The sequence below is a fragment of the Chinchilla lanigera genome, unplaced genomic scaffold (genome assembly GCF_000276665.1).
Source record: "Chinchilla lanigera isolate Chin_1 unplaced genomic scaffold, ChiLan1.0 scaffold00005, whole genome shotgun sequence".
In the NCBI taxonomy this organism is placed as follows: Eukaryota; Metazoa; Chordata; class Mammalia; order Rodentia; family Chinchillidae; genus Chinchilla; species Chinchilla lanigera.
In genome coordinates, this window is record NW_004955406.1 from 3,244,047 (window position 1) to 3,266,072 (window position 22,026).

Genomic DNA, 22,026 nt, shown 5'->3' on the forward strand with positions numbered 1-22,026 from the left:
CTGGGGAAAATAGCACAGTGGTAGAGCACTTGCCTAGCATGCAGAAGGCCCTGGGTTCAATCCCCAGCACTGCAACCGCACCATTAGAAAACTATAAACTCTAAAAAATCCAAACAACCTAATATATCTGTGGTTTTTTTTTTTTTTCCATTTACTTTAAGAGAAAAAACAAGATAGTACTAAAATGAAAATATACCAGTTGACTGAGGCAATTTTGATGTCTGTGACGACTAAAAGAGCTACTCTACCATTTCAGACAAAATTCCATGATGCTATCTATCAGTAACTCTCACAGCCTATACGGGAGTATTCTCAAGGGGCAATCTCACCCTCCCAGTAAGGGTGGTGAGGGAATTAGAATCATCTGGAAACTTCCACGACTACCTTACCTTCTACCCAATGATTTGCCTTTACCCACAGTCCTTTCTGGCTGGGAATAACCACAATGTTTCACTGAACAGTGACAATAAGGCTTCAGATTCACATTTACTGGTTAGAATCGACCCCAGCATATGGGGGAGATGGAGAGTTGAGGGCCTCAGTGGTAAGTGACAAAGGTGGCCTGTATTCCAATCTCAAGTTCAATACTGAATGAAAAGCCACACATATTTCTAACCCTCTAATCTTAAACCAAAACCTGAGAGTTGACAGCTTTGGGACAGGCCCCGAGCACTTCTGTCTGCCTTGCTTGGGAGGACCTCAAACAACGACGTTAGTGGCCAACGCTGAAAACACCCCGGTCACTACACCCTCTGACGGCTTTCCCTCAGGATGAACATTTCTACCTGCTGCTGCAGGAAATGGAAAGGAAGCTCCCTCAAGGAGGGTTCATCCCAGCTACTTGGGAGCTGGAGGCAAAAGGATGATTTCCGCCCAAGACCTCGAGATTAACCTGGGCATTATGACAAGACGCCATCTCAAATAATATAAAAATTAAAATTAAAATAATCATAGAGAAGTGTGACGCACATTCAAAGGCTAGGTTTAAAAGAAATTCCTAGCCCAGGTGAGAAAAAACATTGTGAAAGACTAGGAGAAAAAGAAATTTGAAACAAATGTGGATTTATTTGATGTGCAGCACATGACTCCTTGGCTTGAAAGTTAGGAAATAAAATCGTTCAGCCCAGTAAGTTGTCAAAATACAGTGGGCATGAAGGGCTGGGAAGCCAGCCACTGAGTATCGGGTTTTGCACTGTAACGGAGGTGGTGGTAAGTGAAAGCTTGTGTGGACCTCCTAACCCACTGGAGACCCCAAGAACAGCACTAAGGTGAGAGGCAGTTTTGTGTGGAATTAATTATTTTTTTGGTTTCAGGGCGATTTTAAAAACCAGGTATTTTGGAATGTGTGTTGTTCCAGATTTTAAGAAGTTCAACGATCACATCGGAACTACAAAGTGAAAGCCAGAAAGTTTCCTCCACATGTCTGCAGGCATCTTTTCGAGGCAAATACAGAAAAACCCGAGAGGTGTCGCCACTACGGCAAGGCCGCTGCCTCCCTCACGGGGTCACAGCTGAGAACTGGACGAGTCTGAGTCCACTCGCCTCTCATTTCTTCCGCGAAGTTCTGGCTCTGACTCAAACACGCTCGGACCTTCCGGAGCTCCTCCTCCAGGTAGCTGACTTCTCTGGCCCTTTGTTCAGACTGATTCCTAAGGAGGCCATTTTCCTTCTTCATTTCCTAAAACACAAATGCACTGGTTGTAATCAAAACAGATACTGAAGCTTCTGACCTCTGTCCCTAGCAGAAATGTCTGGGTATCTCACAAAGAATCACCTTTCTCCTTTCTTTTACTCAGCAACGAAAGACAGCCTTACTTGGATCAAATGCCACAAATAAAAAAGCAAAACAAACACAAGACCCAAATCAGACAATATTCTTTGTCCTTCAAGAAATGTGTTTCTTTGAATTTTCTGGTTATGTACCTGCCTCTGACAGAGTTAGCTCAAAAGGACAAGCCTATTTACAAAATCCTCGAGATAAAAGCTCCAAATTCCCATGGGCATGCTGGCACACACCTGTAATCCCCACTCTGGAGGGGCTTAGGCAAGGGGATTGCTGTAGGTTCAAGGCCAGCCTGGGCTACATAACGAGACCTTGTTTCAGAAAACCAAAAACAAAGCACTCCAAGTTCTTAGCATGCCTGACTGATCAAACACATCTTTGCAAAGAGCAGATGTGTTAATAAATCAAAATATTCATATGACAAATTTTCACTTTTATTTGCAAAACCATCTTCAGGTTCACTGTTACAGGAATGTCCTTATGGGTAAAATTACCTTCCATAAATGTTTTCATCAAGAAAATCTACAATGTTCACAATCCTGGAAAGCACCTTCTGAGGAATACAAATATAAATAAGGCAGAATCTCTGGCCTCGGGACAAGTACACTCCAGAGAGAGAGGACGCAAACCAAGCACTGCATACACACCACGCTCTCAATGCTGAAGAGATTGGAGTGTACCATGAGAAATTAAAGACTGGAGCACAGCATAATAATTAATTCTGATGAGGGAGTCCGAGCTTTCACAGTGAAAACAGGTTCCTTGGGTACTCGGTGAAATAAATATCCAGACACCAATGTGCAATAAAATGGCAGAGATGCATTCATGCAACCCCATTCTATTATGTCAGGAGCCCCCTAATCTTCAGAACAAGCAATATTTACATGTCACATAAAAACACAACTGCTTCTTAACCATGTAAGACTCACATAATAAACATGACACATACTCTACTCATCCGCTAAACTTTTCATGATTGTTATAGCTAATTTCAAAGCACACGATATACCACCCTCAGCACCCAAGGCACGAGCATAGACCGTCACAAACTGACAGGACCAAAACTCACACATCCTTTACAGGGAAACAAATGATGCGGCTACTGTTTTTAAAACTGCATTTCAAAAACACAGAAAATACCCCTCTGAGAAGCAGGGGGTTATTTTTGAATCTTAAAGCAACAATTAAGACCCGTCCTCGAAAACCCTACTGCACCATTAGGAAACAGATGGCTCTGGCGCTGCTGTGCTGGAGAGCTGCCCGTAGTCATCTGCCTGGTCACTGCGGGCAGATGGGGACCGAGGCAGCAAAGCCAAGTGCAAAAGACAGAGAAGCTGGCCGGGAGGGAGGACTTGGGAACTTGCTGGCAGCCGCCCTGCTCGTGGATACACATCCATGGCATCATTAAAATGAGACAGAACCTGTTGTCGGTATGCGACTCCTGTCCCGTGTCCCCGTCCTGCCTTCCTTCCACTGCGAAACCGGTGCTGGGCCAAATTCAGACATCAGTCAGCCCGAGGTAAGAGGCCAATGCCCACATCAAACCGTGCAAAGAACGACGATGAAGGTGAAGCCGCTACAGGCTTCCGTGAGCATCATCAGTCTGCTGCAGAGATCATCCCTGGTTTGTTCCCTGGCCACAGAATAATCACCCATCCAATAAGATCACAGGTATGAAAGCTAGAACACCTCTAAGCACCCCAACAAAGGTAAGGAGCATTTTTATTGGTGTTTCTTCCCCAAACTTAACAGTCACAAGACCGTGATCAATGCTGAACGAGGCCAAGGTGGAGGAGTAACTAGAATGCAGCTATCTGGCTAGACTTAGCATTTTTATCCTTACAACTCAGAAAATATTCTCACTCTACACTGGGTGTGGTGGCACATGCCTGTCATCCCAGCACTCGGGAGGCTGGGGCAGGAGGATCGCAGTGAATTTGAGACCAGCCTTGGCTACATAGTGAGTTCAAGGCAGTCTCAATTACATAGCGAGAACCTGTCTCAAAAAGCCAGGAAAAAAAATCTCACCTGAAACAATCTATTCAAATGACATCTACCTCTGAGGGCTGGACAGGAACGATGGGGAGACGCTGCCGCAAAACTGGGAGAATTCCAATGGGAAGGAGAAGAGCAAAAGGAGAGAGGGTACCAGGAAGGTAGAAGGATTGATACTGACACATCTGCAGGTCTCTCTCCATCTCTGTCCGTAAGTGGAGACATTTAAAAATGAAGAGTAAGCCGGATGGGAAGATTAGTGCTTCTCTTTTTCTGTTCTGGCATGAGCTTTGTAAATATTTGTTTCCAACAAAGACACATCCGTTCAATCCTGGGACCCAGCAGGCTTATTGGCTACAATTGGCCCAAAATTTTTTAGAGGCCAGAATTTAGAAAATGAGTATCTGAAAATGGGTGTGCATGCTGCCTCCATCAGCAATTAGCTTTTGACGAGGCTACAGCCACTTGAGACTTGACTGGGTGGCTCATTACCAACGCTGAGTTAACCATACAAACATGTATCCTCCTGGGTGTCTCTTCCACCCTCGCATGATTTGTGAAGTTAGGCACAGCTCTGGAAAAACACAACAAAAACCCCTCGAACGGCAAGCCAGCATGAGAGCTTAGCACGCGGTTCCACCCGGATCGACCTCGGTTTAGGGGCAGCAAGGGAAGCATCATTTCCCAGGGCCAGACAACACAAATGCCAGTTAGCGCAAACCGCTTCACAGGCCAGCCACGAGCACAGCTCAATACGTCCCCAGCCAGCGTGAAGGCTACACGTGTGGCAAAGCAATGGATGCAAAAGATGTGCCCTTCCCTTCCTCCGCGTCGCTTCTGCCTGGCATACCTGGCTCCTCGGAGGACCTACTGCAGTCCAGATCCCTGTGCTCCGGGAAGGTCCGTATGTGAGTGTTCCCTCAGCTCACCTGTCAAACAGTGGCATTTTGCTGCCAATCCCCAACGTGACACACGCAGGCTGGCGCTGGATGCTGCTGAGCAGCTTAGCCACACCCTCCGCTCACTTCAGGTCTGAATGCTAACGCGACTCCTGCCTGGGCTACTAACTCGCATTTTCCAGCGTTGATGATTTCTCACTGGGAGCAGCCTATTCATTTACTAAACACAGACAAGGAAAATTTCCGGGCCACTGTCGCACTATTTCAGCATCCAAATCCTACAAGCCTGCTGAATGTGTCTGTGCCTAACTTATCGTTACGCAGGGGAGACACCCGGAGCGGCAGTGTGATGGCAGAGGCACATTTTTAAGTGTGAAAAACCCGCAAAGCACTGTCTGTCCCCTGCTTACGACCTTCTGTGGCGGGAGGCGACAGAAAACAATATTAACATCAAAAGGTCGCAACAGCTCACGAGCTCAAAGCCATGAGCAGGTGGACTGCAATAAAACACCCAGCATTGGGCCACGCACTTGATATGCGATAATGAATTTGATCATGAATTCAGCCTCAGTAAGTGAGGGTATTGTTTGTCCCTGTAGGCAGATCAGAAAGGGTAAGCCACTGTCTCAGGGTCACACAGCAGGCAGGTGGAAGGAAAGCAATGCACATTCACATCTCTTTCCTTCTCACACCGAAGTTGATGAGCTACCGGTGAAACTGGGTATGCATGAGCTGGGGCAGACCGAGCGTCCTGGAAGCAGCTCTGCAGTGGACAAGCTGGACCCCTGGCGATGAACGCATCCCCAGAGACACGGCAAGCAACGTGCAGTCCACAGAGAGCAACTTGGCCCAGCGCGCACCTCTGAAAGTGCCAGACTCTCTTAACTGGATGACCACTCCAACGAAGTGCTTCCAGCAGGCAGCCCGCAGAGTCCCAGGATTGCTGCTGGCTGAAAGGACAGCCCTCGGAGGGAAGAGCTCCGTGCCAGCCTGCCTGTGGAAATGTTAGCAGGCGCATCTGCTGCGTCCTTCCCCGCTGGCCAAAAGGCAAACATTTGTTCTGCCACAACAGACAATTCCATTTGAAAACAGTCAGCGAAACCACGGCATGTGAGGATTTCCCCCTTGGGTCCCAGGAGTCCAAGCCCTGACCACCACCCTCACCCCCATCTCCAGCAGGGTCCCCTCTGCAGGGCCTGGTGGGCGCCCCTTGGTGTGGCAGGCGCTGGATTTCACCGCGCCCCCCTCTGCCAAGCCCCGGAGACTAACAGCACCGAGAGTTTCCTCACCCAGCTAGATACGTTTACTTCCATCTTTACTGTCTAGAAAGTGACCACTGAAAATTGAAAGAATATGTGGGAAAAACACAATGGCAGCCGTGCTTGCACACGCCAAAGACTAAGGTCAGTGCTCACTTCTGCAGCCAGAGGAACACAACTCACAATTACTTGCTTGTATAATTTCAAATCTAGAAATCCATCATTACCATTACTTTTGCTTGTGTAAACCTATGACTTTCTACATGTTTTTAATATTGAATAGCTCAAAAGCCAACCCTTAGAAAAGCAAATTTTTTTTGAGACAGGGTCTCACTATGCAGTTCAGGCTGGCCTTGAACTAACTATGTAGTCCACGGTGGCTGCAAACTCAGCAGAGATCCTCCTGCCTCGACCTCCCAAGTGCTGGAATTACAAGCATGCACCACCACGCCTAGCTATAAAAGCAATCTCAATACTATTTCATATCAATAATTTTGTTTTTTTCCATTCAGAAAAACGCTTTCTTTCTTTTTTTTTTTTTTTTTGGTTTTTCTCCGGTACCGGGAACCGAACTCACAACCTTGCGCTTGCCAGGCAGGCGCTTTGCCGCTGAGCTAAATCCCCAGCCCCAAAACCCTTTCTTTCTTTCTTCCATCCTCTCACCTCCTACATGGTCTAGAATGATCTTTAAAACCTTGAGTGTGTGGTTCTTACTACAAGTTGTGTTTTCCCTTAACAGATCCGTGTGTGTGAGTAATTCCACCAGAATGCAAAGTGAAAAAATAAGCACATATTCTGTCATAAGTTATCTGACAGAACACTTTGGAATAGTTCTGGCAAATGAAAAAGAAAATTTTTTATGGCCATGATAAACTGCTGACAAACCATACAGAAATTCTCCGGGCCCTGTACAGTGGGGAAGCCCCGCCCCTCCCCTTGCCCCGCCCACTGCCCCGCCCCTCACTCACCTGGCTGCTCCTCCGCAGCGCCTCCTCCTCCGCCTGCTGCTCCTTGGAAGCCTGTTCCATTCTGCCGAACTTTTGCTTAAATTCTTCCAAACTTTTTTCTAACTGTTGCTTTACTGCTGTGACCTACAACGGAGGGCAAGGAGCAACATTTCATGTTTGTGTTCTTTACTTTATAAATAATCATTTATCTTAAATCAGCAAGCTCAACAATGTAAGAATGGATGCCACTTTGGCTGAGACCTAGTATATGTCACCCTAACTCTCTAAATCGGAACCTGGGATGTGAGCCTGGGACCTCGCTGGGTGAGAGCTCACACATGAAAGAGGCTGGGTTCGGGGAAAAAAGCCACCGGACGATTTGGGACAAGTCAAGAATGAACCACTGCCCCGCAAATGCTCTGCCATCTTAAAACAGCAGATATTTAGTCCTTACAGGGTGCAGACAGACGATGAGCTAAACATCCCTGAGCTCTTGGAAGGAAAGATCGGAGGGACAGGATACAGTGTCAAAATTAACACCGCGCTGGTTATCAGCTGTATGCACCACGGAGAAAAGTTAAGCAAGCTAAAGAAAACAGCAAGTACTTGAGGTGAGGGACACAGGCAGGGATGGGGACCATCAGGACCCTCGAAGGTAGCAAAGGACCAAGCCCCTGGATCTGCCAGGCAAGAGCAGCCCATGAGACGGTGCAGCAAGCAAGGGCCCAAGTTGGCATGAGCTTGGTATGACCAGGCAAAGGCAAGGAGGCCACACACAAGACAGCATGGCGACAGCACAGAGGAGGGCCGGGATGCAACTTAACACCGACCAAAGTGACTGCACGTGGGTCACACAATCTGATTCACAGGACAAAAAGGGAGGAGGCAGCACAGCACCCTGGGGCAAGAGGACATGTCTGGGCAGGGTGCAGCGTCGCGTGCAGGCCAAAGGCCTCATGAAAACAGACACAGGTCGGGCCATTCTTAGCAGGGAGATGGGACGTGTGGAGGGAGGGTAGAGTCCTGGCCGGGACCTGGCTCCTGATGTAGGTAATACTTCCAGAGAACGTGCCTTATACCTGTCATTTACTGAGCTGTACGTTCACTCTACATAAATGTTATATTTTAGCACAAAACAGTTTAAACACACTCTGTGCTTGACATGCAAATGCGTGTGCTTATACGTACACAAACGGGTGATGACCAAATAAAGGCAGAGTCGTCAGCTTTAGCGGACTACTCAGAAGTATGGGAGAAAGAGCAGAACTGGAGATGGAATTGGCCCATGTGAAGAACAGAACTGCTGTTTAAGACACGAAGGAGACCGGGGAGGCACGGGTTTGAGAAGCGGCCGGAATGCTAAGATCACTGCAGGAAGCAGGAGACAGTGACGGCCGGGTCTGCGGCTCAGGAGGGACCCCCAGGTGGGACGCAGAGCGCGCCTCGGCATCACAGAGGTGACACGGACAGCCATAAATCTGGGCAGGGAGATTGCCTGTGGAGTGAGTCTTACGCAGGTAAACTGATTATCATCTTCAGGGCTTTAACTCTCTGGGGCATAAACGACTTGGGACACTCCCCAGTCACAAGACTCCCAACAGCAGCTACTGGATTGCTGGGACCTTCAGATCTGACCTCGGAACTCGTCCTGCCCTTCTCCGGAGGAGGAGAGGACTGAGAGCCAGAAGGCCTGGGGTTGCTCTCTGCGCTGAGGAGGAAGGAAAGCAAGAAGACACTTTTCACTTACTGGGGTCACTGACTTATATGTGGGACCTAAAAAGTTGACCTTACAGAAACTGCGGGTAGAGAGGCTCGGGGGAGGGATGGGGAAAGGTAGCTGGCCAGCAGCTCAGTCACAGTTACAGAGCGACAGAGAGCTCCCGGAGCTACTGCACACTAAATGGCTACAATAACACCACGCACTGCTCATTTCAAAAAGCCGCAAGGCCTGGCTATGTAATCAAGGTTGGTCTTGAAATTGCAGTGGTCCTCCTGCCTTAGCCTCCCGAGTGGTAGGATTACAGGTGTGCACCACCCCACCTGGCCCTGTTTAACTTGGTTTAAACACTACACAAGGCATACATGTGTGGAATGTGACATGATACTCCATTATAGGGGCAGTTTTATGCCTTGGTTTTATAAAAAACTCTCCTTGGACTATGAGAGGGCAGCATGGGCGAGCACCCGGAGGGACCCTGCGGGGGAGCCAGCAATCGGCACCTACTCTGTCCAGCTCGGCCTCCGAGCTGCAGAGCGCATTTCTGGCCTGCTGCAGCTCCTGGGTCAGCCTGGCTTTCGTCTGCGTGCTCTCCTGCTCCAGCATCTGGAAGGCCCGCTGCTGCCGGGAGAGCTCCTAGAACAAAGGGCAGACACGTCACCCCAGGCTGGAGAGCAGGGACCGGACGCCAGCACCCAGCAGGCGGCGCCATGTCCAAAGGACGCGAGACAGAGGCGCAGGGCCGTCAACCACCGAGCTGGGCTCTAATCACAGACGTCTCTGGAGTCCGTGGCTGCCCAGAGGGGACCCGGCCCATGCCCGCCTCCTCCTCAATCTCATGCTCAGCCGCTGCGTGGTCCAGGATCACAGCTGGCTGCCGAGGTCCCTGCCGGCCGAGAACCCACACGCACGCAGGGTGTGGTGCGAATGAGCAGTCCCGCCTGCCTCTACTAAGAGTCTTCAGCCTGAGAGGGCGGGAAGCGAACACCACCCAGCGAACCTGGGTCCCCACACAGGGCACCGGTGGTCCCAGGCCCTCGGGGTGGAGACTAGGCTTTCATGGGACACACAGGCTGAGGGCCATGCAGACTGCATCCCTGCGATCGTGCCCGCTGACTCTGCCCGCCACCTCCCTGGTTGCCCCAGTCAAGGATGATCACCGCCCTGCAGGCAGCCCAGCGTGTGAGAGAAGAAATGGAAACTTCCCTTTCCAGGAGGGAACCTCCAGCACCTCAGAGAACACGGTGAAGGTGAACATGAGTAACGATTTCCTCGCTCAGGTTAAAAACCGAAAGTGGGACCCGGACCCACATCCGGTTATGGCAGGAAAAGCATCCACTCTACACCAGCACCGACAGCCTCCCAGATGATGAAGGACAGCTGCCCTCCCACACAGGCAGAACCTCCTAACCACCAGGGCCCGGGGACCCGCCCCTCGCACCCCCTCCCGGTACCTCCTGAAGCTCCTTTTCTTTCTCCTTGACCCTCTGCTCCAGGGAACACCGGGCACTTTCCGCGTTTTGCCGCTGGCAGCTCAGGTCCTCCGTCAACTTCTTCAGCTTTTGTTCCAGCGCAGAACACTAACAGCAGACAAAAAATTATTCCAGAAAAGAGGCACAGCACATGGCCTGTGTTTTAGGTAAATCTTAGCTCCAAGACCTGTCTTACGGTCCCCAGCGCTCCCATCCTTTTGTTCCAGAAACACTGCATGCGAAACTGTCTGCCAGACACAAAACCACTCTGGTTCAGAACGAACAAAATTCGTCTTTGAGGAAAGAGTCCCAAAGATACAAAGTCTTGGCACATTTGATGGAATACTTTATAGTCTGCGGTGGAGGCTGAGGCAGACATCCACTCCTGTCTCTGTCACTGTCGCAGAAAAGGGAGGGTGAAACCTAGTAACTTCGGGGCTGTAATACCGCCAGAGGGTGCCGGTTACTCTCCCACAATTCCTTCACGCAACAAGGATTTTGTAGGAAATTTCCGGTGACGCATTGCACTGCTTCCTCTCCACCGGGCTCCCTCCATGCTATTTCGGGAGGTGCCAGCTCCCCGTGATACCACAGCTCAATTTTCCTCAAGCCCCAAAGGCCACACAAAGAACAAGCCGCGGCCTTCTTACACGGCCAGTGATCCGTCTTTGAGAATGTGAAGTATGTGGAAACATAGGAAGCTCTTCAGAAATTAGATTGGAGCAAAATGGGCTGAAGTCTTCAAGTGGCAAAACCTACTCCTCCGTGCCGTCTACGCCTGTGAGCCCAAATCCTTACACTGCCCTCCAGGCAACTCTGCAGACGCAGGGAGCAACAAGACCACTTCGTCCTGGCCGGGTCAAGAGAATTGTGCCCAAACTTGGCAGATCTCACTACCAGTGAATTTCTCTGAAACTCTTCAGAGCCTGACTTGAAACTATTGGGAAAATTAGAAATTTAACTAAGCATTCAGAGCAAGAGAAAAAAATACAGAACAAAACACTATGGGGGCTGGGGATTTAGCTCAGCGGCAAAGCGCCTGCCTGGCAAGCACAAGGTCGTGAGTTCGGTTCCCGGTACGGGAGAAAAACCAAAAAAAAAAAAAAAAAAAAAAAAAAAAAAACCACTATGGCACACTTTGCTGGAAAAAGCAGTCAAACACTACTTATTAATTAACCAAAGATGAAAAGCACCAAGGGGGTCGATAGTGATTGAATGATTTTGCAAATATCAGAACTTTTCAACTATAAAGCTTAAAAAGTAAGAGTTTCAGCCAGTAGTTCAAATCGACCCACTGCTGTGGGCACCTATTAAAAATCACCTTTGTTATTATCTTTGTTGTCCTGGAATTTTTAAATCTCCAGAAAAGTACGACAGAGATCGTAACAATAAGAAAACATGAATTCAATAGGTATCTACTAAGCGACTATTCCGTATCGTGCACTGTTCTAGGTTCTGAGGATACAGCAGTAAGCAACATACACAAAAGTCATGGCCCAAATAATGGTCCAAAATCATGATGGTTGACAAATCTCAGGGAAAAAAAAATATTTTTATAAAGCACCTGCAACTAAATAGATGAGTGGGGCCTTGGTGCCCCCTACTGGCATTCCCTCAAACTGCAGCACACTCTGCTCACCCATCTCAGGATCAGCAGTCCTTTTCCACTAAACATACTTTTTAAAAGACCCTTTCTAAAAGTATATATATATATATTTTTTTTTTAATGTAATGACGTTCTGATAGTCATGATGCATGACCTGCAGAAAAGGAGCTGACAGCCAGGTGTCATGAACACGCCATAATATTCTAGGTAAAGTGTCCAGAGCTCAGGTCCCTATGTGGTGTCTGGTCCTGGACGCTCACCTAACTTTCTGGGTCTGAGTTCTTCACCTGTGAAATGTGCTGACTTGCAGGCTTGCAGCCAGCCGAACACTCTTTCTACACGGGTTCAAGCCACCTCTGAAGAGTTGGTAAATACTTGGGAAAGACCTGTGTTATCAGCAGCCTGCGTCCCCTCAAGAACACATGCTCCTCAACTCGGAATGCTAACGGCGTTGGCCAGGGAATGGCATCAACTCAGCATGGTCTGACTGCAGCAAAACATTGGGCAAACTCACACAGGAGACGGGCTGGGGATTTAGCTCAGCGGCACAGCGCCTGCCTGGCAAGCACAACATTGTGAGTTCGATCCCCGGTACCGGGAAAAAAAAAAAACAAACACTCATACGGGAGACAAGCAGGGAAAAGGGGAAATCAGTTTCCAGTTAAGTAGATTTGTAGCTGATTAGACAAAATCTAGAAAGGACTGAGCGAATGAGTCTTAGACCCTGGAGCGACCGCTAACAGAAAGCCAGAACTGTATCGTCAGCACTGCCCTAGGCACAATTCTTAATTCACAATCTGCTAAAAAAAAAAAAATCAAATATGTTAACAAGAACACAGATCTGGTGATCTTATCTCACGACGTGGTGAAATGTGAAGGTAAATGTCACTCATACGTCGGAAGGCCTGGCTGGGCAGAAATTCAACTACAAATGAGCCAATCTGAAGGAATCTAAGTACTGGATCCCGTGGTGGCTCAATTAAACTCAAGCACACGTCCTAACCCTCTCTGAAAGCTCGCTTATACAGTGTGCCATGTGCCGGCCCAGGTGCCGCGTACCGATCGCCTTCGTCCTCTCCCACCTTTGGGGACGTAGAAGCGACCACCCCACTGCAGGGGCGCAGCCAGGACGGATCTCATCCCCGCCTGGCCCTAAGGTAGCTTCCCATTTCCATGGCGGCCACACTGCCTACTATATACTGGCAAAGACCATCGCTCACATTTATTTTATAAGTACAAAACACTCAGTACAAAATACCCTGCAAAGAATTGGATGAAAAGAAGATTTCTCAATAATTCATAAAAATTCAAGTACCTTGGTTGCTGCCTGGTCATACTGTGAAGTTGTTCTCACGAGTTCATCCCTATTTTTGTTCAAAACTTTGTCTTTTTCAATTAATTCCACTTTTGTTTTCTCCAGCTGGAGTTGCAGCTCTTGAAGTCTATGCGCTTGGCCTTGCATTTCTTTCTCTTGCCCTTGTAGACGTAGCTCCAGCTCATTAACCTTGCTCCGTAGCTCTTAAAACCACAAACATAAACCACACTCCAGTTCACATAGTTTTTCACAAAACGTTTAGAATTTATCTTTTATTTTACTCTACTCTCAAATCTTCAGTGAGACAAATATAAATAATTTACTACAACAAAGAAGCCAACTGAATTTAATTTCAGTGGTTAATGTCTACTTTCATTTGTAGTCAAATTACTCTATGGAAAAAGAAATGGATTTTCTTCTGTTTTCACAGAAAAACCTGGGGAGGAAATGCTTTTCTAAACTCACAAACAGTATCTTACAGAGGCTGCAAAAAGTATATCCAATATAATACTTTTGGTTAAAGTGACCACTTGTTGTATATGCTAGCAAGCTAATATAATGTGTGCTCGAGAAACACAATCAACGTTTACATTTAAAGTTTTGTTTGTTTTCTTTTTTCAGTTTTTTTTTTTTCCCCGGTATTGGGAATCGAACTCACAATCTTGTGCTTGCTAGGCAGGCGCTGTGCCGCTGAGCTAAATCCCCAGCCCCTTAAAGTTTTACTATAGCAAAAGACACATTGTCATTAATCCACCTCAAAATACACCCTCTTGCTCTGAACATGTTTATCCCACTGTTTTTGCAACTTTCGGAAGTAGTTTTGGAAGTCCTCTTTCATGTCTTTATAGTGGCTGCTTGAATGTCCGGAATCTATTCAAAATATTGACCTTTCAAAACATTTTGGGGAAAAGCCAGAAGTTGCACAAGGCCAGACTCAGCCAATGAGGTGCAGGAGAACACGCTATCTGGTGAGCTGCCTTCCCATTGGCTGGCACTCGGCAGCCGCATTCGCTGCACTTTTAATCACACTTCATAAAGACTCAGGAAAGGCGACTTCCAGGACGACAGAGAAAGAGGCAAGAACAACAGGATAAGCGTGCTGGAAGTGAGGGGGGTTAATGGCAATGTGTCTCTGAGTGTAACGGTTTATTTTTAATTTAGAATTCAGCGTCTATCTCAGCCGTACCTCCTGTTCTGTCCCCATAGCCATGCAGTTGAGTGCTAGGCAGTAAAACGTTCACCCTCCTGAACCTACCAGTAGGTTTACCTTGAATAGCAGTGCCAAAATTAACAGTGATTTTTCTCACTTTTTTCCTATATCTGCATGACACAGGTTCCAATGGCACTGGCAGAGTGACAGCTCTCACCAAGTGAACACCGCTGATGTATCACAGCGCTGGAAACTGCCCCAGTACACAGAGCAGATTCCAAAACGCCACCTGGTGTGCCTGGCTGTCGGCCGCGGCGCGCACGGTGTCCAAGGTTACAGGTCCGCTGCCACATGGGTGGCAGGACAGTGAGGGCAGCGCCGTCCTGAGATTCGCCGCCCGGGCCACACCACTGCCTTGTGCCAGCGGCCACAGAAGGAGCCAGACTGGGAGCCTGGGAACCAGCCTGCTTGATCTGCTCCGGCAAAGATAAAACAAAGCTTACCGGCCCACCTTGAAAAGCTCGGGACACATCGGGTTTTCCTTACAAATAAAAGCACATCCGGAAACTGTGATGCCTCTTAAGGTTACGGGAAAGGGCAATGGTTCCCATCCGCGTGAGGTCACCGGCTACCTACTGTTGTGTCTAACAAAACGCATATGTAATACTACCTGGAGGCGCCTCTGCAATGAGCACGGGAATATTTAATTTAAACTTAATTTAGCTCCAGAAATTACCTTGATTGTGGCCTTTCAATTGCTCCACAAGAGGGGAGCCGCCAGAATGGTCCCAGCAACTGCTATCAGGGTTTCTTTTCCCCGTCTGCAAAATGGATCTGCTCGGAGTTGCCTCTTCTTCCCCAAATATGTGAGCTGTGGAGAAACCCCTCCTGCTTGGAGTTTTCTGAGAGTGAGATGAAAGCCGATGCGGGGTCCTGTCCTGCTGCCAGGAGAACACAGACGAGGAAGCCTGGTGCCGGGCGATGTCCCGGTGATTCATGGTGGTTTGGGGAGGCGCCTGACTGGCTCTCTGCGAAAACAGAAATCCTTCAGAGCCCTTTGCAAGTATCGGCCGCCAGCGCTGCGTATTTTCACATAAAATATGAAGCCACGGCCACATACCAAGACAGACTGTTCATCAGGTCAAGGGAGCCACGCGATCCCGATACTCAGCCATGACATTTTCCATGGCCACACTGCCCGGCCTTGAAGGGTGAAGCCACTGTGGCCTGAGGCGCCACCTACTCTCCAAAGGCTAAGTCTGCACGGCCCTCATTAGCTCCACGGAACACCCGCGAGCACTCACTGACACTTTCAGTCCCAAAGTCGGCTTTCCTCTGCCTCCCCGGTCATACCCCTCACCCCCGGAGCTTTGCACCAAGAGAATTAAATTTAAACTTCAGCTCAAGAACCTTTCAAGACTCGCTTGCTACCACACACTTCCCGGAAAAATGCCGTTCGAGCATGTGCTATTTCGTCAGGGCGCTCCGCTGCTGTCAAGCTGTCCCTGCTCCCTTCTCTCTGACTGACCCTGAGACCGGGCTCCCGACCCGCACTGCAGTGTTCTCGCGAGAGGATGAGGCTTGAGGCCGCTAGAGACTCGCAGTCTCCGTTAAAAACAAGGATGCGGGGGCTGGGGATTTAGCTCAGCGGCAGAGCAACTGCCTGGCAAGCGCGACATCGTGAGTTCGATTCCCGATACCCGGGGCAGGGGGAGACGAAACAAAACAAGGATGCAATGGGAATCTATGTCGGTGAAGAACTGACATAGCAGCACTCTCAGTGCTCAGTAGGTACCCACTCCAACCTCAAACTGTTGGTTGAATTGCATCTTCTCGTCTGGTATCAATAAATATATTATTAAACACCAAACTGGCATAATTTTTTTCTTAAAGAAGTGCTATCCTGAGAACAGAACAGGTAGAAATAAATGGAATAGATAACAAGGATTTTCAGGGTTCACCCTCAAAGCCAGCCTGAACTGCATAGAGAAACCCTGCCTCGAATAAGAAAGAAAGAAAGAAAGAAAGAAAGAAAGAAAGAAAGAAAGAAAGAAAGAAAGAAAGAATTGAGGACAGTTAGTAATATTCCCCTCTGAAATCAACATTTCACAAATAGTGAGGCTCAAGCGCCACATCCCCAGCAAAAATCTCGTTCTATCACACTGGACAGCGAACAGTCGCCTCCAGGTGACAAAATCATCCATGCTGTGAGCATCAGGCCCCGCTCTCCGGCCCTGCGCTCTTCGGACTCACCCCTTCGCTCTCCCCAAATCTCAACAGAGAAATCACTGTACAGCTATGGTTCCCCTAGAATTCACAAACATTCATTATCTGGAGATAAACTAACCTCCCCACTCCATTTTTCTCACTCCCACCTATATTTAAAAATAAAAAGAGCTGGTGCATGCCTGGAACCCTAGCACTCAGGAGGCTGAGGCAGGAGGATTACTGTGAGTTCAAGGCCAGCCTGAGCTACATAGTGAGACCCTGTCTCAAAAAAACAAAAACTAGAAAGCAGTCACCCAGAGTCAGGAACGTTTTTCTCAGTTTCTGAAAAACTTGTCAGCTCTACGGGAAAGAAACCTTGCTCTGCCTTAGTCTACCAGACAGCAGGGCACGTCCGCAGCTATGTAGCTGCACATTCTCTCCTGGGAATCGTGACGAACTTACTTTAGCCTGCAAAGCTTTAACTTCGGCCTCCAATCTTTTCCGTTCTTCAACTTCTTTATTGTATTTTTCTTTGAGGTCTTCATATTTGGAACCTAACACAGACAATGAAATATGGTTTTATTCCAGTCAGTGGTGCTGGAAAGAAATTCAGAGGTCAACAATGAATGAATGTACTCATCCAGAAACAACAGTCAGTGCGCTAAGCAGAAAGTTTATAGCGGTTCGGGCAACAGGTCAAAATATTGAGCAAATTACTCAAATATTGAAATGTATGGAAACATAGGTGTTTTGAATATTCTGAAACTGCATCTCTTTTAAAGTACGCCACAGAATGATAAAGTGGAGCGCTTAATGCTTCCCCCAGGGCTGCGACATAACCCAACAGACAGGCAAATGAATATACAATAGGGGGCTGCCTTCTTTTAAATATCCAAATTAAAACCTGAATTCAAAGTTGAGTTCATTCATTTCTTTCACAGAACTAAAATCTCAATGAAGGAGCCGTTCAGACCAAGGGGAAAAAATCTTTACCGCTGTAACAGTGACTTGGCGTTAGCGGAGTGGCAAAAATTTTTTGTGGTGTGTTATACGAATTCAGAGAGACGTCTGCAGACTGCGCGGCTTGCTGGCTTCTTTCAAGCTCCAATTTACACCTGTTGGAAAAGGACCCAAAGGGGCCACAAATCAGATAAGAATAAGGGCGACAGAAAACAGATACCACACATGCCCAGACAGTAAGAAAATTCCAAAGGAAACCATCCTCTAAGAATTCTTACACGTTCCATTTACCCAACAGACACTTTAAAGGAACCAATTCTTTAACAACCAAGGCTAGGCAGAGAAATACAATTATATTCCAACAACCACAGTGTTATAAAAAGGCTGTAACAAAGATGGTAATAACCACTCTAGCAGCTAAGAGCGGGAAGGCCGGGCATGCACTCCAGGTAGACTTTCTCCTCTAAGCCAAAGGAAAACGCAGGGGTACGAAGGAACACTGAACTTGAGAAACCCAGGTGGGGAGTGCCACCCCTGAAAGGGGGTCAAATCATATGACGTGGCATTTTGAAAGCAGACATAAAAATTAAATATAATGCATCTAGAACAGATCTGGCTGAAAACAGTTACAAAGAAACAGGGAAGGTGAGTGCTGCATTGCATTTAAGGAAATTCTGAAGCCTCTCAGAACCCAAGACCAATGTTAAAAGAGGGTTCCATTCCTCTGTTACAGAAATGTTGGTTCTCAGGAGTCTCAAATGTCTGATTTTACTTAACGGAAGAAACAAATGCAGTGCCCCACTGGCGCGGCTAACGGGAGACGCTGCTCTCTCACGGGGCAGAGGGTTCAAAGCAGGAAGCAACAGTGAAAGAAGCTCAGTTTCCCAGCTCCAAATTCAACCTGGGGAGGAAGAGGCGCTGCATGAGCTGAAAATAGCGACAGCTCAGGAAATCAAAGTGCCACACTGAAGCTCACCTTGGGTAAAGCGCTGCACTCGGAAATCTATTAGCACAGAAAACACGTAAAATTAATTTTCATATTTGATTGAGCTTGCTGTTTACAGGGTAAATAAAGGCACTATCACTTTGACTTGTAATCCTTGTGAAAATTATCAATGCGGAATCGTTCGGAATCGGACGCGCATTGTGTATACTGCTCATCGGCCTCCATCTGTAGCAGCATGGACCCAGTGGCTGCTGTGTTGGGCAGGGCAGTTCTACAGCCCAGCAGAGGTCTAACAAGCTCCTTCTGAGGTATTAAAGAAAAACCAGGAAGAGGTAGGAAGGAGACAGAAAGTGTAGCGGAAGGCACCATCAAGTCACCCAGCGTTAGACCCTAGGCCTGTTTTCCCCCCAGGGCCCAAAACTCCCAAATTCCTAAGAATCTTTAGATATTCCGAGTCCACAGATTCCAAAAGTTACAGCAGAGACTTCCATCGTCAAAAGAAACCGCACGTACATGAAAGTAGTAAATGGGTCCTAAGTGTCGTGAGGTGCAGTGCCCCTCCAGTGACAATTCTGGGGATGAACTCAAGGATCTTGTGAAACCAGTGTTTCTTTTTCCTCTCTGATTCACACCTTCCCTCCTTTTCCCCAGCCTTTCATTCACAAAAGAAGACAAAGCTATCTTAAATATTAAGCAAAGTCTAACCTGCAGTTTATTGTCATAAATCTCTTGTTTCTCCTTCCCTGTAAGCAGAATAATGAAAACAATCACTACCAAAAACAACCAAATTAAACGGTTTTCTGAGTTGAGCTCTACCATACTGCCAGTATCAACAGTTTTGACAGATATTCCAGACAGCTGACCCTGACTCCTGGAGACCTTCCTGAAACCTGATCAGGGGCCACTGGTGAGTTATACATTCCTGGTCTGTAGTCTATAGTTTTTGTACTGTCAAATTTTTATAATCTAAAAACTATGCTCAAGGTTTTACATACACAGCTTGTACCTTCTTATAAACATTCATAACCACATAACTAATAAGACTTTTTTGAGACAGATCTGTGTTACCCAGTGTTATGGTTTGTGTCTGGATGTCCCCCCAAAGCCTCATGCAGTCATGGGGCAGGTTTTTAGAGTTTATGATTAATCCATGATCCAATTCTGGGATTACGGGTATGAGTGCTACATCCGCCCTGGGGGGGGATACTTAGCATATATAAGGGAAAGAAAGAGGCTGTTTACTGCCACTCCTCCCTTTTGCTCTTGTTGCTCTTGCTGTTTTCCGCCACCATGAACTGTAGCCCTCTGCCATGTGCCACCCTGCCTTGGAGCCAGCCGATTATGGACTTAAACCTCCACAGACTGTGAGCTAAATAAACCCTTCCTTGCTTCCTTAGTTTTGGGTGTCAGATATTGTCTCAGCAACGAGAGAAAAGTAACCAATATACCGGATGGCCTCCAACTTGAAACCCTCTTGCCTCAGCCTCCTGAGTAGCTGGGATAACAGATGCATGACAACATACCCAGCAATAAGAACATTTTTAAATCAAACATGCCATGAGGGTGTCTGAACCCCATAATGATGACACGGATGACCAATAATATTGATAGTAATCATGATATATTTAATGGTAATAACATTGATAATAATGAAGCTAACATTTAACAGTTGCTACCTTAGCCCTGGAGTCATGAGGACTTTATAGTTGCAGGTATCGCTACTAAATGGCATTATGCAGTGAAATATAGAAATGTCTACAAAAGCAGCTTTCCATAACATACTGAAAATATATCCAGTTCTGCCCAAATTAATTAAAACAAGTATTTCTGAAACCAGCACCCAAAATATGTTTTCCAGAGAAATAAACCTGCCAGCATTCTGAGGTGTGCCTCCTACTTCTGAGCACTTGTTCTCCAAAACCAAAATCGATCTTTTCTTCACTGAAATGCCAGGTGCTGTGAACATAGGCTTAAGCAGACAAGACCCTGATCCTCACAGCATTGGGAGTGGTAGGAAAACTCAGGAGACAGAGGTTATAGCGTCCTAACGTGCAGCTTTCACATAACCACCTCCCTTCACAGACAGGAAACAAAACCGGGATATCAAGAAAATGATTCCAGTGCAAGAAAATAACCACTTTCACAGAAAGACGAGTACACAGAGGAGCAGTGCTTTTCCACAGAGAAGGACAAACGTGAGGCACGTGTGGGAAAATGGATGCACCCCGAGGCCACAATGTTAAGTGGAATAAAATCAGACACACAAGCTCAAATATCGCATGGTTTCTCTTATATCAGAAGCACTAAGTATCAATAAAGAGCAAAATAACAGACAGATAGTAGAGAGTAGGGAGAACCTATTCAAATGGGAAGGGGATCGAGAGATGGAGGTGGTAGGAAATGAAGGGAAAGGGATGAAAAAAGAATGGAAGAAAATGGAAATCGTTTTTGCAACTGGGAAGGAGAACAAGAGTTGGACGGAGCAGGAGGGGAAGGTAGAAGGGTCTGAAAAAGATCACATTACCACAGCAAACATTACTGATACAAAAGAGTGATTTTTACATGTTTTCACATTGAAAAATATTTTTGATTATGTAGGTAGGACTCACATTAGTATAGCTGTACCACAAAAATCAAATTTCTTGCTGTCAAGATATTAACTTCAAAGGGAAAAACAGCAACTTTACAGAGGAGCTATTCGGACTTTTACGGCGGAAGAAGCTTAACCAAGTGATCAAGGTTGGAAGTCACTGAATACTGAATCCTCCACCCTCTGGAGCCAGGCTTGAGAACAGCAGATAACCACCCTTCAGCGTTCTCACCCAAAAGTGATGATCCTGGTCTGACTCAAGGGTTCTCAGCCAGAGATGGTCTCACCCTCCCAAAGGTCAATGTGGCAATACTTGGAGACACTCTAATTGTCATCACTTAGGAATGGGGTAGATACCACTGGTATCTGGTGGTTACGAGTCAAGAATGCCACTGAGATCCAACCACATAGCAGCCTGCCCCCAGTACCACCAAGTCATCCAGCCTGAAATGTCAGCCGTGCTCCTATTGAGAAACACTCACCAGTGAAAACACTGTCAGCCAAACCCCAACAGAGGGCCACCTTCCAAAGTAACCAGGTGGGACTTTTCAAAAATGTCAAGGTCACAGAAGAAAAGGAGCCCTCTCAACTGTAGAAGACACTAAGAAACCCTCAGCTAAGTGCAATGTGGAATCCTGGATCAGAATCCAGCCACAAAAAAGATTACTGGAAAATCAGTGAAATTCTAATAAAGTCTAGTTAATAGAATCGAATTCCCTGGCTTGGAAATTGTACCTTGCTTATGTAAAGAAATTCTTGGTGAAGGATATATGTAAGAACTCCACTACTTTTGCAAGTTTTCTGTCCATCTAAAGTTATTTCAAAATAAAATTGTGCTGTTTTTTTAAATTTCTGGGTATTTGTGGACTCTACAATGGGAGAATTTATTAAAGTCCTTTTAGCTAGAATTTTGACAAAATCATACCATTAGAACAAGAAAAGACCATTTCTAAACTAGCAAAATAGCATGAGACTCCATTAAACTTATTTTTATTAACACATCTAACTGGGTTTTTTTTAATAAAATGTTGTAATAAGCAACTTTATTATTGCCTAATCGCGGCAAAGACATAGGCAAATTGTTTCATAATGTTTAAAACGGGACAGAAGGCTGTGTGCCAAAGATCTGAGCAGAAAGGTCGCTGGATTACACTTTCCTCCCTGCCCAGCGGGGAAATC

At 46.9% G+C, this 22,026-nt stretch overlaps 1 protein-coding gene across 1 annotated transcript in view; it reads right to left on the minus strand.

Moving 5' to 3' along the window:
• Cenpf (centromere protein F, 350/400kDa) overlaps window positions 1–22,026 on the minus strand; it is a 47,250-nt gene that overhangs the window by 18,259 nt on the left and 6,965 nt on the right. Inside the window, exons 4-11 of the mRNA XM_005374718.2 lie at window positions 17,345–17,466; window positions 16,814–16,905; window positions 14,880–15,171; window positions 12,994–13,196; window positions 10,055–10,180; window positions 9,108–9,236; window positions 6,905–7,027; window positions 1,543–1,678 (exon numbers count right to left, since the gene is read on the minus strand). Of these exons, the coding sequence (XP_005374775.1) occupies window positions 1,543–1,678; window positions 6,905–7,027; window positions 9,108–9,236; window positions 10,055–10,180; window positions 12,994–13,196; window positions 14,880–15,171; window positions 16,814–16,905; window positions 17,345–17,466 (1,223 nt within the window). The remainder of the gene's footprint in view (window positions 1–1,542; window positions 1,679–6,904; window positions 7,028–9,107; window positions 9,237–10,054; window positions 10,181–12,993; window positions 13,197–14,879; window positions 15,172–16,813; window positions 16,906–17,344; window positions 17,467–22,026) is intronic.